This window comes from Pholcus phalangioides, unplaced genomic scaffold (assembly GCF_987345545.1).
Source record: "Pholcus phalangioides strain wild (caught in Gottingen) unplaced genomic scaffold, Ppha-v1.0 ptg000027l_1, whole genome shotgun sequence".
Classification (NCBI taxonomy): Eukaryota; Metazoa; Arthropoda; class Arachnida; order Araneae; family Pholcidae; genus Pholcus; species Pholcus phalangioides.
Window position 1 is genome coordinate 2,493,948 of NW_028301617.1, and position 16,625 is coordinate 2,510,572.

The following is a 16,625-nucleotide window of genomic DNA, read 5'->3' on the forward strand; positions in this document are numbered from 1 at the left end:
TTTATCATTTTTCAAAAAACAAAGTCTTATTCATAGGTTTTTGCATAATATATTGCGTATATATATATATTAGACCAGTCGACTCAACCTTTGACATTGGGGGGCCCCCATATTGTCTAGGAGCCTTGCTCCAGGATGTGGGGGGCCATGAGATTTGTATACAGTAATTGTCTAGTAAGAAGAAAATATATCCAATATTTGAGGGAAAATGACATTCAAATTTGTGTAGAAAGACTTGGAAGCTTAATATTTCGTTATATGAGTGTTATGTCATTTTTTCTCTTTAAACTCCTTTGGGCAGAACATATTTTGCTAACAGAATGCGTATTTATATGCTGCGAAAGATCACAGGGAATGTTCTGCAAAGTTGGAAGAACTTGGCTTTCTTGCAAAACATCCCCTGCAATAGCCATATTACGGGGAACAGGGAAAAAAAGTTAGGACCCAGTTGGTCACGTGATCGTCGTTTCTGCTCGGAGTGCCATAGCCCTCTCTTTCTCGTTAGCACCGGCAGTTCTCCCAGTGACGTCATCAAAAATATAAAACTCGAAAACGAGTTTTCTTCACGGATTACCGGCAGCTATAGTTTTCGTGGTGATTCCTTATCAGAAGTTCCCATTTAACTATACTATCCTCTTGCAGACAACGTATAAATGTTTTTGCAGTTAAATTATTATTATCTATAAACCGTGAATGGTTGCTGATAGCTTGCTGTAAAGAGGGAAAAAAACAATCTCAAGGTATTTATGAGCCCTCTATTTTGATTATTAATTTGTTTATAGTTCTCGTAGGATCGGCCGACGTGTTTATTGCCGCATTACCAGTTATGGTAATTTTCTCCTCCACTCCCATTAGTCGTGATCAGTGATGCGGGAGATGATGATAAGTAATATTCTAATAATAGACGGAATTTACTCCATGAATTTGATTGAAATGGTGGTTAAACACAGACTTGGTGCGATATGATTATATATCGTATCAAGTGCGGCCCTCAGATTGGGGTGGCTGATAGGGCTATGTCCAGGAATGAATCTCGTATTGTTTTTTTTATGCTGGACATTTACCACAGATGGGCCTCTGGCTCCAGGATGTGGAGACCCTGGCTGAACTGGTAAGACCTCGATGCGGAACAGCTATAGTTTAAACCCCCTTTTAGGGATTTTTTTTCTTTGGTGAGAAAAATGCCCAAAAGCATGATGAAAATCGACAAGAGTGAAACAGAGTCATGCTTTTGAACAGCTTTCTTGCTAAAGAAAAAAATCTCCAACACGTTGCCAAAAAGGGATAGAAATGTTAAAAACCGGAAAAAAATGACGATAAAACAATAATAAAGTTCTTAGACTAAATAAGGAATCAAGATTAAAAATAGGCTACGCTGTGAATATGTACATGGAGCTGGATGTTTATTCGTTGTGTGGCAGAACAAGAAGTGATGTCACTACTGTATGTCTAATGTAAAGAATTGGTAAACTAATGTGCATCTAATGTAAAGAATTGATAAATTAAATTAGGACTCCACAAAGGTGAGGGCTGAAAAGGTTCCAGCTTGGGCCTGGAGTAATTCATGCCATTTTTTGTTTCCTTGTGTTATAAATCACTGTAGAGGGGCTCGTCAAAGAAAGTGCCATTTTAACACATGGGCCAGAAGAACCTCACAATATTGAAATATAGTTGAAATTTTCTAGGAGTGTGCATGCAAACTTGCCTGGTAAGACCTAAGAAAAATAACTTGGCCTGGGAGCCAATGGTGCTCTGGCCAAAGATGGCCCCAGCCTAGGGGTCCTGGTATAGGTTGTGTGTAGGTTGGCATGGGGCAGACCATCGTGACAATTGATTCATATTCAATGACTTGTATTCGGGTTGAAGGGTCATGATGCTCTTACGGCATAGGGGTGGTAGATCAGTGAGCGAAGCACAAACATCATCCACTCCCCTGTACATGACAAAATACAAGCTAAATCATATCACTAATTTTATTACAGATGCGATAATTCATTTTATTTATTTTCCAAAGGTATGGCAAATTTGTGTGTTTAAACGGAGCCCTGGACCTTTACTCCTGACTACTTCTTTGGACTTTTTAATTTATTTTGGACATTTTTCATAATCCTTGTAAAATATTCATTAATTATTTTATTTCTATAACCTTACATATATTTTTTCTCATGCTTCTTTGAGCTTATAATCTGAAGCTCTGTATATATTTTTCGTAATATTGTTTTTTTTTTTTTTTTTTTAACATTTTTTTCATTGTCTTTTTTTTGTCCATGTTTTTGAGAAGGCAGGTGTCGGGGAACAATTGTTGGCATTTTTAATGCAATTAGGCATAGTCACCCTTCAGAAACGCCTCCATTTTTTGAACCATGCATAGGGTTCCCCCCTGATGAAGACACACTGCATAGGTTCTATTTCACTCTCATAAAATTCAATTTTTTTTTCATTTTTCTTAAAATAGTTCTTTTTTTTGTATATATATATTTTTGAAAGAACAAGTGAGCAGCATTAGCGTTATTGTTATTCAAAAGATACTTTTTCACTGCCTCTTTATTTTTTATCTTCATTTCTCTTGTATTTTTATCCTAATATATATATATATATACAGAGGTGCCACTGGACTCTAATTTACGTGGGTTCCGGGACCGATGTTATTGGAAAAATCTTGGTCCTTTTTGAGGGAAAGTGGGTCCCTCTCAAAAAAAATTATGCCCCCCCCCCTCCCCCATAATTCACTGGTATCTCTATGGATTTTCTTCCAGCATGCCCCAGGTCTTTGATCACCTGCTTATATTTCTTCGTTGAGACTGAGTGTTGGGTCATGTTCTGGGTAGGAGGATCCAAACTGTTGAAATCTTTGAAACATTTGAAATCTTTAGAAAATCACATTTTTAGCCGATTACCATTACGCAATCGCAAGTTCCAAACACGGATTTTCACTAAAAGCAAAATTTGGTTGGGAGGTTATAAGGGGCCTCTTCCCCCCCCCCCCCCCCCACACACACACACACACTGAGATCAAAAATTAAAAATATTTTTGTAGAGAATTAAAATATATTGGAATAAAATAATTTATTTTACACTATCTGTGAAGAATTAGATCTTTGTGCCCCTCCAAAAGCCGATTCTGCTTACACACCCGTGATTTTAGCGATGCGAAACGGTCGCATAGCAGCAGATGACAACTGGATATTCAAGGTCGAGTTTTTACAGATTCAGTTTTTTTTCCACAATATCGGAAAAGTTTTACAATTTGAAGGGGCGTTCCAATCCTTTACGATTTTAAAAAAAACATGTTCGCAATATTGTAAGAACAAGGCGAATTTACGCCGTAGAGACGCGGTCTTTGAATGCCGGCGGATAGCCGCGAAAGTATCTAATTTGCTGTATATAACCGGAAGAAGAAAACCCACAGGGTAATAAAAAATCAGAAGTTTGAAACTTCTGTACGCGGCCCCTCATTCAGGGAAGTAACTAGATATCCGTCATCTTATTCTTCAACAACTCGCGTGTATATCAATACAGTACAGTGTACAAAGTAGTAAAACCAGTTGTTCAAGGTTGTGCACTAATGATAAACGGTAAAAAGAAAGGGGAAAAAAAGTTGGGGAGGTTTTTCTCTCTATTTTTTCTTCTTAGAACTAGGAAAGAACGTATCCATTAGGACTCATGAACAAAATTTTTATGCGTCCTTTTCCGAAATTCCGGGTATTTGATGCTTTATAGCGCATCATTGGCATCTCTGTATATATATTGTCCAGATAATTTAATAACCACAGAAATCAAAACATTACATATATGATCTAATAAACTTTTTTGAACACTTATCTGTTGTAAAAAGAGTACAGTAGATGGTTTATATCAAGGTGCATACGTAAGCAGTTGTAGAAATTTTGGAAGGTCAAGAACCATTTTCATGTCAAATCATTCCATAATGTTCCTTCAGCGTTTATGCTATGCTTTATTCAAATTGTATATTTTATAAGAAAAAAAAAATATTGTCCAAAATAATTCTATAGGGAGAGTAGAAAATTATTTTACAATCATATTAACTATTTATTCTTCGTATAACATAGTCATTTTAAACATTACATGCAATCAATGTGTGTATTTTTAATGGGAATTTTTATATTGAAAAGCCATATTTGAGGTTTTTGACGTGGCAGTTTAAACTATGGTTTAAACCATCAAAAACTTCCATGCATCAAAAACCTACCAACAAAGGGTCATAAGTTGAAGATGACTGGCCAAAGAATCTTTCGTACTGGTGGATAGTGGCTTATCTTTAACACTTGCATGATGTAGTGAAAACTAGTTTCTGGCCATGAAATTTTATGCTCTCTTCTTCTACCTTTGTCGCTGCATCCTTTGCTACTGTTCATGAAAATAATAAAGAACTTCCATCATCTTAATTGAACTGACCCCCCCCCCCCCCATTGAACAACCCCCCCCCCCCTTCAAAGCTTAGCATAATTTCATTAAGACTCCAAAAAAAATCTCATTTTTCTGGCAAAAAAGTAGTTTCAAATTTAGACATCTTAAAATCAGTGAACATAGCAAATAGATACATCAAATATCTGAATATGATTTATATGTAACCACACTTGCTTTTGGGAACCCGACTTATAACGAACAAAAATTTTTTTTTTTGTCCCACCAGATTTCCTGTGCGTGTAATGTTATTTTAATTCTCCTCATGGATATAACAAAGTAAACCAAGTTTCTTATAACGGGGTTTGACTGTGTAGGCTTCAGATTGTATTTCTATTTTTAGATATACATTTTTCCTTTCGTCTTTATTTCAGAAATATAAAATGAATGGAAACTTTGTTAGGCTTTCCCGGAAAATTTACAGCATGCATTATAAATCGCCAGCTTCTGCATGGTTGAAAACATACCAGAAGCCAACTGTCAACTCCATTCTTCTTCTTCACAATGCCAGGTTAATTATCATCTTGCTTATACTGCCAGGTTGTTTCCATCTCTGTTTAAGGCGATTGTATTGAGTAAATTGCTTTTGTTGGTTAGAAATCGCGGAGAATCATTTAAAAAAAAAAACATTATGGGGCTAGTTTTTAAAAACGTCTAAGTTAATCAAACAATTCATGATTTCATGTAAAGTTTTTTTTTAATTTTGCTTAATTCATATTGGTTTTGCTTCCTCAGGATGCAGTGTGGGCCTGGCGGTTGCTGTGGATATTCAAAGGAAGAGCTTAAGAAGCGCCTAACACCTGAACAGTACCAGGTTACGCAAGAGAAGGATACAGAGAGGTAAATTTATGAACTGTTTTTTAATATTTCAAAACAAGTTCACTGTTGAAGGAAGAATCGGCAGAGTTATCAAAATTGAACTTCACAGCTCAGACAGTTGTGGAAAGTATTGCATTCAACTGAATAGATAAAATAACAGGCATTTCATAGAATGAACTTGATATTTATTGAATAAAAACATTGTTAGAGAAGTTTGCTAGTGGTTGTTGCTATTTGACGAAATTGTTATATACAATTTCGATAGCTCTTCCTTAGTTTTCAACAATTCTTTCTAGTAGCTGGTCCATGAAGACCAATCAGGAACCCGTAGCGTTTGCTGTGAAAGCTGAGGGAAATGTATTAGACTCATGTGGAATTATTTGCGTAGAAAAGACACCTATTGGCAAGTTTTCATAATATTATTAATTATCTATCAAATGTCAAATATGAATGTGGGATTTCCTCTAGGGATCTTGGTGGCAAATATACTTCCTCAGAGGAACGAAATCATTTCCTATTAATTTATTTCTAACAAACACATAAAATGAAACAACAAAACACGCAGAGTGAAAAAAAAAAATTTTGGCTGATGCCATCATGTCCTCACATCCCTTTTCTTCACCGTTTTCTGCTCACGCTGTGGTATCGGCCTGTCATAAAACAATTCTATATCTGAACTAAAATCCTACATGAAGTGCCTATTGTACAATTGTACAAACTTGGTGTCATTTATACCTTCTGCTACCTTTTGAGTAAGGGAAGTTGTAATTTTGATAATCCTGAACATAAGGTAATAAGCTATATCAACAATAGGAGAAAAAGCAAAAAAAAAAAAAAAAAGCCAGCAGCATCAGAAATAAAACTGAAACAAGATGTTTCTTCTAACCCTTACAACGGCAATCCCAAACTATGGGTTCTTAATTTTCATTGCGGGGGATGCCACGGTGGCGCCACCTTTGTCTTGTTCCAGCTGGCAGTTGGCATCACACTTAATACATTTTGTTATGGGACTATAAAATGCTAGTGGTAGGGATAGGAGCTTGATTTTACATTCTGCAGTGCAAGTGTGCTTTTATTTCCTGTGTGGCAGTTATAATGTGGATCGGGAAAATTTTAAAAACTGCTTAAAGGGTTAACTGAAATTTTTTCCCCTAAATTTTGAAGGTGAATTTTATGCCACACTAGCTATAATAACCTAGAGTTGCCTGGGTTTTCCTCTATATACTGGGAGCATTGAATAGATCCTTGTCTATGGTTACCACCATGATTATTCATCGTTTATTGAAGATCCCTATATTGTACTCCCTCACCTGACTGCTGCACTCTTGTGAAGACTAGAGACAAGACATACAGAAATCAAGATCGATATCTTCAGGAACTAGTATTTCATTTTCATAAAGCCATGACCACAATTATGTCAAGGCTGGCCCAATACGTTCCATGTGCAACTAGTATGGCCTCCAGACCAACCATGGCCCCCGCTCTGTCCCCAACTAGTATGGCCGCTCCACCATTGGCAATGATCATCAAATGGTGGGGATTGGAAGACTAGTTGAGTACCTTCTAGCTTCCAACCCAAGTCAAAGGAGCCCCTTTTCTTCCTGATCTTATAATCTGTCTGACCACACCGTTGAAGAACGTCAACAGTCACAACACAGTGTGTTCTGGAAAAAAAAGTTTTGTTCTTGGCAAATACTCGCCAAAGGATATTGGGTCAAGCTGGGCTATAGCAAATGACTGTTGGGTCAGCCTTGGCATGGGTGTGGCCATGGCCTTAGGTAACTTCTGTTATCCAGCCTAACTAGGAATCTAGGGGTCATGAATAGATTCAAGAGAAAATATGATTTATCAAAAGGGATTGAAGCTATTCCAAAAGAACCAGGAAAAATTTCATATAGAAGTGTATGGCCACACTTTGAATATTGGCCATGACATGTGTATATGTAGGCCTATATCAGAGTTTGACAAAATGAGTAATCATTTAGGCACCAGCCAAATTTTTTAGGAGTGAAAAGTGTTATTTGGGAAGAAAAATGATAGCCATATAATCATTTATCAGGATTTTGTGATGATTTCGTTCCTTAAAAACGTGGTGCTGTCATCAGTGTCCGATTAAGTAACCACGCATAGAAACTTTTAGGCGCCCATATAAAATTTTTTGTTGCCATGGTAACCTGTCACTTGTCATGCCCTATATGATAGAGTTGTGAGGCATGTGTTTAATATTTATTGTACACTGATGCATGAATCTCCCCCCTTTTTCATAATGAAATCCCAACCATTTTATCTTTTGAATTTTCTTTCAGAGCTTTCACTGGAAAATATTACAGACACGAAGAGAAAGGGACTTACTCCTGTGTAGTCTGCGGCCAGGCGTTGTTCTCGTCCGAGGCCAAATATCCTTCTCCTTGCGGCTGGCCAGCTTTCTACGATGTTGTTGACAGTTCGAAGGTCAAGTTAACGCAAGATCTCTCCCACGGTGAGCTTTAATTGAATCATAATTTTTTTTTTTTTGCCGCTTGGAGTATGGGATTCACAGCAAAATTGAGTGTGTTTATGACTAACATGATAAATTTCAAGCTTCTCTGTAGATATTTCTTTCCAAACATATGCATTGCACTTGTAAATGGATTTTCTTTTTAGATATTGCATGCATCACATTTATTTTAGTCAGGCAGGCAGGCTGATCTCTGACCAGCGACTGTTGGCCATTTTGATGGTTGCTATGTAGTGTTTGTTCCTGTGGAGGAATTATTACTTGTTTTATCTTGTTCCGTTTATGGCTCTCTCTCTGGTTATTAAAATTAGGCCATTCAATATAGGCAGCATGTAATTTTTTTTTCTCAGTGAGTATTTAGAAATGGGGATACTAACCAATCGTGAAAACAGTACCCACTAGTGATGCATCAGTTTATTATAAAAAACCTATGTTCTAATTTTGCGATTTTGAACACGCAGATGTATCGTTAATTCTGGACGTACAGCATAGCGATTCCGATTTCACGAATACATTGAAATACATATGATACACACAATCCGAATCACCAATACATCACCACAGAAATCTTATGCCAATTTAGCGAATTTGCATGTGTGATACAACATAGAGCCCAATGTTCTTACGCATTGAAATTGCAAAGCTGATTCAGGGAATGCACAAACACGATATGTGTTTCCCGATGTGAGGGCATTGGGAGGCATAACCAGTTCCGATTTTATTACCAAGTATATATGCATGTGTGAATGCAAATTGTGCCACAGTGTAGTATTATCAAGCTACTGTCCCATGATTCTCAGATCCTCTTAGTAAGTTTACAGGCAATACCAAAGAAAAACAATGGCAAGTTTCAAGTCAAAACATTTATTTTACTCAAAATTACAATATCAATTTACATTAATAATTCAGTATAAAAGTTAAGTTCATTCAAATTTGCTATTAGAGTATGTTAACCATGATCTTGTGATAATTAAGAGTGATCTCACCCAGTTGCGTCAAAGACAGTAGATGGCCTTTACCACATGATATCGGTCCTGAAGAGAACTGCGGTCGACAGACTTCCTAGACATAATTATGGCACTGATACACTAGATCATTTCGTAGACCATCTGGAAATCAGTCAGAAATATTTCATCTAGAACACACAAGATCATTGATGAATCAATCAAAGTAGCATATTTACTAAAACAACCAGCTGGAGTAGCTAACTTTTGCCTCTACACAAAGAAATTATGTTCACATATTTAGTAACAAACGATAATAACAAAAACAATGTGGGAGAATTTTTTTGTTTTGTTTGAGATGGAAAAAAAATTTCAACATGTTGACTGATTATTCAGGAAAATTTTAATGTTAAAAATTGAATTTTTCAATTCTTAAAAAAATACGAATGCACTTTTGCATATATTGAAAATACACAACGCCTGCCAATATTTCCACACCTCATCTCTTGGCTTTCACTTGCATAAATATGTCACATGAAATTTATGTCATAAAAGTTTCTTTTTCGTTTAGGGTGATCATACTTGTTTTCCATTTCGGGTGAGAAAAATGCTGTTATTTACCTAAACTATTTTACAGGATTTTTTTTACATTGGTACCTCACATGTAACGCTTAGATTTGATACTGTCGTGAACATGACTCGGGGGAAAAATGTCACAAAATTCAGTTGTCAAGGGAAAATGAATTAATAGTTGATGCTGGAATCAATAAGTGAAGAACTATTCAATGAATTTTTTTTTTTAAATTTCATTAATTTTTTTTTAAATGTTAAAAAATATAACCTTTTCTTTAGTTTCATTTTTGAATAAATTTGCAAAAAATAAATAAATAAAAGTCAACCTAATATTAGCTGTAGCCAAAAAGCACATAAATAATAAACAGAAGAATTCATAGAAATTAATTAATGGATAATCAGTGTAATTAATGACTGGAAAAACTGAATTTTCTAACAGATAAAAAATGCATTATCTGAGGAAGTGTGGGAAGGCAAGTCGCAATGCATTGGGGTTGCAAGAAGGAAGAAAAGGTTAAGAACCACTGCTCTAGAGATCAATTGTTCTTATGGAATTCTGTGGTCCGTTTGAATTCTTTTTTTTTTTTTTTTCCTTTTGAGTGGAAAGGCCCAGCCATTAACACAACTAATAGGAAACAAATGGGGGGAAATCAAACGATAAATCATTTATGGCCCGGTTTGACTTATGCCAGAGCCTGGCAGTTAAGCAACACTGCTCTAGATCATGCAAAATGTTTGAACATGCACGATGAAAGCTGGAAAAAAAATATTTTCGTTAATGTAGAATTCTTGAGTATAGATCATAGATAGATACTGGGGTGGGGCTCTTCCCCCATTTTAGATTTCACTTATGGTCAGTGTGGCATATTGATATATCATTATATCGTGATGTAAGACTTTCGTTATTTCCCTGTTCCACAGGGTCATTCAAGTATAATGTCAGCATCGGGGGGGGGGGGTTGGATGATACTTACGTCATCAACCACCCTTTATGAAAATATGAAATATTCTTAAAGACAACTCTGTGCACCAAAAACGAGGAAAATCTTTCATTAGTTTGTGGGCATCTGAACTAACATTCTCCCTAATGATAAGTCCCCTACAGAGCCACTTGAGTGATCTGTAAATGTTTCACGGATCCTTCAAGTGCTCTGGAAATGTGTCCAGGCCGCTTAAGTGCTATGGAACTGTGCAACACATCAAGTGATCCGTAATTATGCCACGGATCGCTCAAGTAATCTGGGAATGTTACACGGGTAACCTGAGTGATGAACTGCACTGGGGGCCACTTAAGTGCTCTGAAACTGTACCACATGTCACTCTAGGAATCTGTAAATGTGCCACGGATCATTTAAGTGTTCTGGAAATGTGTCGCGGGTCACTTAAATGATCTTTGAATGTGAAAGTGATCGTTGAGACCTACTTCAGTGATCTGAATATATGCCACGGGCCACTTAGATGCTCTGTAATTGTGCCACGGGTCATTTAAGTGATCTGTAAACGTGCAGCTTAGTTCATTTTTACAAAATTGTGTTTGGGGGGGGGGGGCAAGCCGCATCAGGTAAGCTTCGGGGCCACATTTGATCCGCGGGTCAAGGGTTTACCATATATGGCTTAAAGAGTGGGTCGCAATCAATTTGCTAAAGAGAAATTTTGAGTTCTTACGCTTCGAATAGCATTGAAATTAACGGAAATCAATTATAATAATATATAAGGGTATTTTCTTTTAAAATTTTAATTTATTTTAAAAATGTTTTTACATTAAATTTTTTTTTTTATTTGGGGGAAACATACAAGCCCCCTATGCCCCCTCGCATATGTTTCTGATCCCACCAGTATGCGTTAGGAGGTGGGGGCAGTGCTGATGAGGGGGGGGGGAGATCAAAAATTGCTAAAAATTCGCTGACGTAATACTTGAACGGCCCGCTACTAGATGCCATATATTAGAATCATGGAATATGCTATCATTCAGGTATTATTATCACTTTTAGCAAGTATGGAACGGACCAAATATCATAACAAAAAAAATTTGTTTATAGTTATCAGTGCACTTCAGTTTGTTATCCTTTTTTTTTTCATTGAAAGTTTTCTTCTTTTGGCATATTTTGAGGCTAAGGTTAAAGACTTTCTTTCTCCTATAAGTTATCATTATTTATCGACCTGCAAGACTATGTAGAGGGTCAGAAGTCTCCCTTATTGTCAAAAATTTCTGTATTCGGTTCACAATGTCCTTCTCTAATTGGGCTTTAAAAGCTGCTATGATCCATATACATGTAGTACTACTTTTGCAATTCCATTCCTGTAGTGAAGGCATAGGTAAGGTTTAAAAAGTTCCTTTCATGGTCAGTTTCTTTCAACTGTCCACATTCACAGTTCCTTGGATGGAGGACTTTCACAAGGAAGTCTATGGAACGTACCCAGGGACGGATCTAGAGCTCGCTGTTGAGAGGGGTGGTTTTACAAATCGTGAATGGGGGTCACCATATGTCTCACATTTTGTCCTGTTCTAATTTTTTTTCTCTGTCCCAATTTTTAGTCGAAGTTTTCTTGAATTCATTATTTAATCAATAGTGTTGATACGTATAATTTTCGACGGATTGATTGAAAGCCATATTATTACGTAGAAGTTAGGAAAGTTTCATGAATTTTGAGTATTTTTCAGCATAGGAGGTAATATTGTGTATTTCGGTTGGGGATGGATGACCCTCCCCATAGATCCGCGCCCGAACGAACCTTACATTATTGAAAGTATCATGATTTTTAATACACATTAGACGATTCCATTTCAACTCCTCACAATTTCTGAACTAAAACAAGAATTTTAGCTAAGGAGGAGGAAAGTCCTGTTTTGCAATAATTGAAAAATAAAATGTTTGATTTAATATCTTGAAACCTATGTGGGGAAAGAAAAACTGAGTTGTTCCGTTTGGCTGAATGGAACATAGTCATTTTATTTACTGCTTTTTCTTAGACATAGTTATCGATCTGCTATTGTTATCAGAAACCCCTAGTCCTGATGTGATCATATTTGGAGATGTACACTGTAGTACCTTTCTGTTGATACGGGTATAACAGAAATGGCAACATGACTGTAGAAGAAATTGCTACTGCATGTAGTCTCGCATTGAGGGGTTATTGCACCAATCTCTCGATGAGTATAAAAACAAGCCTGCCATTTGGAATCGCAATAAATTGTAGGTCCCGGTCTAATTAGCCCTTGTGTGCAGAAAATGTGGCTGTGGTGCAAAAAAAATTATCAATGAGTACCTTTTTGCTGGATATTGGATAATTCTGTTAGTTTGCTTTGTTAATGTCATGAAGCATGAGCAAAACGGCAGGTTCTGTCAGCAAATATTTTCTAGAAAAATTGACGGATGTGAAAATATCAACATGAAATGCTCGTCTCTTCATAATAATTTTAATGCTTTCAATCCTCTTGAATCAAGTTCAATATCCATTGCTAAGAGAATATTTCTGGAGATTGGCTATGCGTTTTATTTTGCTGAAATATCTGTGTGCTTTGCGGGGTTGAAAGTCATGCAAGATGTCAGTTACTCACTCTTTTGCATAAAATCATCATGATGTTTTCTTATCTGATTGATAATACCTATTTGGTGAGTTTGAGACAGTGTTTACTTTGAGATCCACTGCCTGTCTGCTGTTCCTTTTTCTAGAGAGATGCATCCTCTTTCCGTTTTTCTCTTCCAGCGTAGAAGCACGCATGCCCAGCTGCACAATATTGTTTCTCCCTCCTCTCCCCCCTAACCAAGCAGTACTAATCACTGCTGTCTGTGTTTATTTCATGAACTGTGTTCCCATTTTTTTGTTGCAGTAAGTTGTAATCTTCTTCTACTCACTCTGAAAACAGACATGGTCCGTACCGAAGTAAGTTGCTCGCAGTGTGGCTCTCACTTGGGACACCGGTTTGATGACGGCCCGAAACCTACTGGTGTACGTTATTGCATCAACTCTGCTGCTCTAGACTTCCAGAAGGCTTCTGAGACTAACGACTCGACTGCGGCATGAGGAATATTCTGGGGAATGTGTCCAAGCTACAGACATGTGATACACACACACACACATACACTTTAATTTTTTTTCTCCCCTTGACATATTGAGTGCTAATATTTGGCTCTTTTTTTTTGCTAATTCTTAGGGAGATGCTAATGATTGAATAGCGATCAATTAAGGCATTTTTTTTTGTTTTTTTTTTTCGATTTTGAATTAATATTGTTGACTTTTTTTCCTTTAACATGCTAATTTATGCTGCCGTTATTTTTATTAATTTTTTCAAAGCATTATTTTTGTAGGTTTTGGCTTTTAATTTTTTTGTTTAAGCTTTATGGTTAAATTCTATTTGTTGTAAAATCTAGTTTGGAGCGCATTTCCTTCCTTGTTGAATACATTATTTACTCCTTAATTACATTGTGGCACACTCTAACACAGGCCCATTACATGTCAAATGCAAAGAGTGTACTCAGTGGAAACAAATTTTGTTTACTCGATCGATTGCTCCATGGGATAAATGCAGAGGAAACTGTGAAAATGACCCCCAATAAAGAATTGTTTGATATGTTTTGACTCACTCTTAACAGTTGTTTTTTACATTTCCCCAAGACAGCATTTGAAAAATCTTAATCCCTTTGCCGTGATGCAGTTTCCCTACCTCTTTCTATCATAGCTGCCCAGTCTCTCAAATTTTCTGAGAGGCTCGTGAATTTCTTTTCCATCTCTCGGACTCCCAAAAAAATTCTTATATCTCCCGAATTTTGACAGTGATTGAAAAATTCTCTATGTTGTGGGGGGGGGGGATTATTCCAAAGAATTTACTCTCTGCAAAAGTCTGTTGTCTGAGTTTTCCCCCTCCAAAATGACATCACATTCATGAAGCAAATAGTCGCCATTGTGCTAAGTCACGAAGAAATGTTGGCACGAAAAAGACAAATCACACCAAACAGCCGACAGACCAGACACGACCCAGGCTCTGTCCCTCCCGGGATATATTTCAAAAGAACGGTTTTAACACCAAACAGCCAGCATCAGTTTGGCCTCTCCACAGCCAAATTAGTGAGGTAACAACCTGTGTCCTGAATGACTACACATCCCGTTCAATTTGTCTATCTGTCCAATATTTTTGGCCCAGTTTCTTTTGTTTTTGTTTTCATGATTTCGATTTGGTTCTAGTAATGACAGCTGATTTTAACCTTTTTTTTTGAGAAATGCTCATTTGCGATGACTAGTTTAATATCACATTTTTCTGAAGGGAAAAAATTCCTTCAATTTTACTTCTGTTAATAAAAAAATTCCTTTTACATTTGTATGTGTAGGGTTTTTGTGTGAAATTTTTATCTGTGCAAAAATCTCCCGAATTTTCATTCTCCAAAGTTGGCAGCTATTAGCATTTGCATAGTGCACACTTTCCTTTCAACTGCATTCATTTGTTCGGTCTATCTTCACCTTCATTCTTTTACCACGTCCCAATGTTTCACCTTCTTTTTTTAAAAGCATAAAAAATATTTAGTACCGTTGAATGCGCATGTACTAATTAATTTTTTCATGTTTTTCTTTGATGGGATCTAATAGTTTTTACAGCTGTCCACGATTGTGTCTATACCAGACAACGATTCCTTGACTGTGTTTGACTCCCATTGGATTTGTGTAGGACATGCCACTATTGTTGGCTCTGTGTGTTGGTTAAAATTATTCCTTTGTTCCTTCATTCATGTTGGCCACTCACAGGTCTAGAACGATTTAGGCCTGTGAGCTGGATGTGTTACAAATCACATTTTTTTGTCACCACTTGTACAAAACCGGACTTGCTCGTAAGTCGGGAAGGAACTGTATTGTTGGATAAAAATAAAATATTGGTGGTTATTGTCACACATGCCTTCAGACGATTCAATCAAATCAACCATATTGCTGATAGAATCAAGGTCATTAGAAATCTGCCGATTGTTTCCTGTGCAGTTTTGATTATACTTTTTTTTAGCTCGCATTTGATTATGATTGAGTACCTGATACGGAAATTATATCAAAGTGATCGATCGAGTGTTTGAAACATCAATTATGTGCCTTTTTATGTTTGTTTTTTTTTTCTCAGTGATATGGTTCAAATTCACACACTCACACACACTGTATGCCAAAAAAAAAACAAAAACAGCCAAACACATTGCAGTATTCGATGTGTGATCTTATGGTGATGGAGTGACTCTTTCAATTGAATTTCGAACATTAAGAAAATGCACTGTTGAGTAGTAATGATTGTTATACTGGCGTCTTTTACTTCACTTGATACTGCCATTGCCATTTCTGTATATGCTTGTGTTGTTGTTAATGATCCATCAAAAAATTTTCTTTCCTTTCGTAATGCGAAATGATGATGTGTAAAACATGAATGAAATACTATTTTGCATCATTTTTTTTTATAAATGACTTGGCTTTTACGAGTAAAATTAGTTGAATGTTTACATGCAATAAAAATGTTTGCGAGAGTTTTATTGACAGTTTCTGTTTTCATTGGCTCATTCTGTGTTCAGTCAAAGAATGCAAGCAGCAGCAGCTAAATTAGTATAGAGAACTCGTAACACAATAAGTGGGAATTAGTAGAGTTAACAAATTTTCTTGATTTTTTTTTTTTTATCAATGAATATGAATTTCATACATTTTTCTGAGGGAAAACATTCTTTCTTTACTGTGTATGTTATGTTCTATGATCCAGGAACCGGTCAGTCATTTAGTTCAGATACTAGACTTCTGAGACTTGAACCATAACATATACAGATAATAAAGCAAACAGGCATGTCACTGCTTCATTTTCAAGGTCCTACAGGAGAAATCTGATATATGTGAATCCAACTATTTGTGTCTCAATGATGGCAGGTGTAATTATCAGACAATGTGGCTAATATTGTTATCCATCTCAAAAATCGATCTAGGAAAATAAGTTATAAATTCTTTTAAATTGAAAATTTTCTGTCTCATATATGCTTCTGATTATATGCAACTTTCAACAATTTTGTCTGTATGATATATCACACACAAGGAGGTGATAGTATAAAATTGGAAAATTATCAGGCTGGTTTTCATTCAAAGAAAAAATATGCTGAAGTGGTCAGATATTTTGTATGATGAAATCATCGAGTTACTTCATTTGAAAGTGAAAGAAAAGGCTATAAAAGACATTGCAATTGCTTTAAGCAGATCAATACACACTGTTCATTGTGTATTGACTCAACATATGTCCTAAGATCCCAAACATTGTTGTGGTGTGCAATGCAGTACAATGTAGGGAAAGACGTCTGCTCCACTTGTTAATAAAATATACACGGAAAACTGGCTGTATGAAGAGAAATCAATATCTTTTCATA

The 16,625-nt window shown here is 36.3% G+C and overlaps 1 protein-coding gene across 3 annotated transcripts; it reads left to right on the forward strand.

The window, feature by feature from the left end:
* The first annotated feature begins 605 nt into the window (after window positions 1-605).
* On the forward strand, window positions 606-15,755 carry SelR (methionine sulfoxide reductase SelR). Of its 3 annotated transcripts, none has more exons than XM_089251459.1 (5): window positions 619-740; window positions 4,800-4,936; window positions 5,161-5,265; window positions 7,551-7,723; window positions 13,127-15,755. In XM_089251459.1, exons 2-5 carry the CDS (start codon window positions 4,809-4,811, stop codon window positions 13,282-13,284), a joined length of 564 nt encoding a protein of 187 aa, XP_089107585.1. In that variant the 5' UTR covers window positions 619-740; window positions 4,800-4,808; the 3' UTR covers window positions 13,285-15,755. The 3 variants fall into 3 exon arrangements, with proteins under 3 accessions (XP_089107586.1, XP_089107585.1, XP_089107584.1); XM_089251458.1 differs by having other exon boundaries at window positions 645-740; window positions 13,091-15,755; XM_089251460.1 differs by lacking the exon at window positions 4,800-4,936 and having other exon boundaries at window positions 606-740; window positions 13,091-15,755.
* Window positions 15,756-16,625: the final 870 nt, after the last annotated feature.

What these genes read in the sequence shown, in the direction of transcription:
- SelR (XM_089251458.1), top strand. Translation starts at nt 4,809, where the DNA reads ATGAATGGAAACTTTGTTAGGCTTTCCCGGAAAATTTACAGCATGCAT. An exon ending in CTTCTTCTTCACAATGCCAG is followed by an intron (nt 4,937 to 5,160) that starts GTTAATTATCAT and finishes TTGCTTCCTCAG; the next exon opens with GATGCAGTGTGGGCCTGGCG. An exon ending in AACGCAAGATCTCTCCCACG is followed by an intron (nt 7,724 to 13,090) that starts GTGAGCTTTAAT and finishes TTTTTGTTGCAG; the next exon opens with TAAGTTGTAATCTTCTTCTA.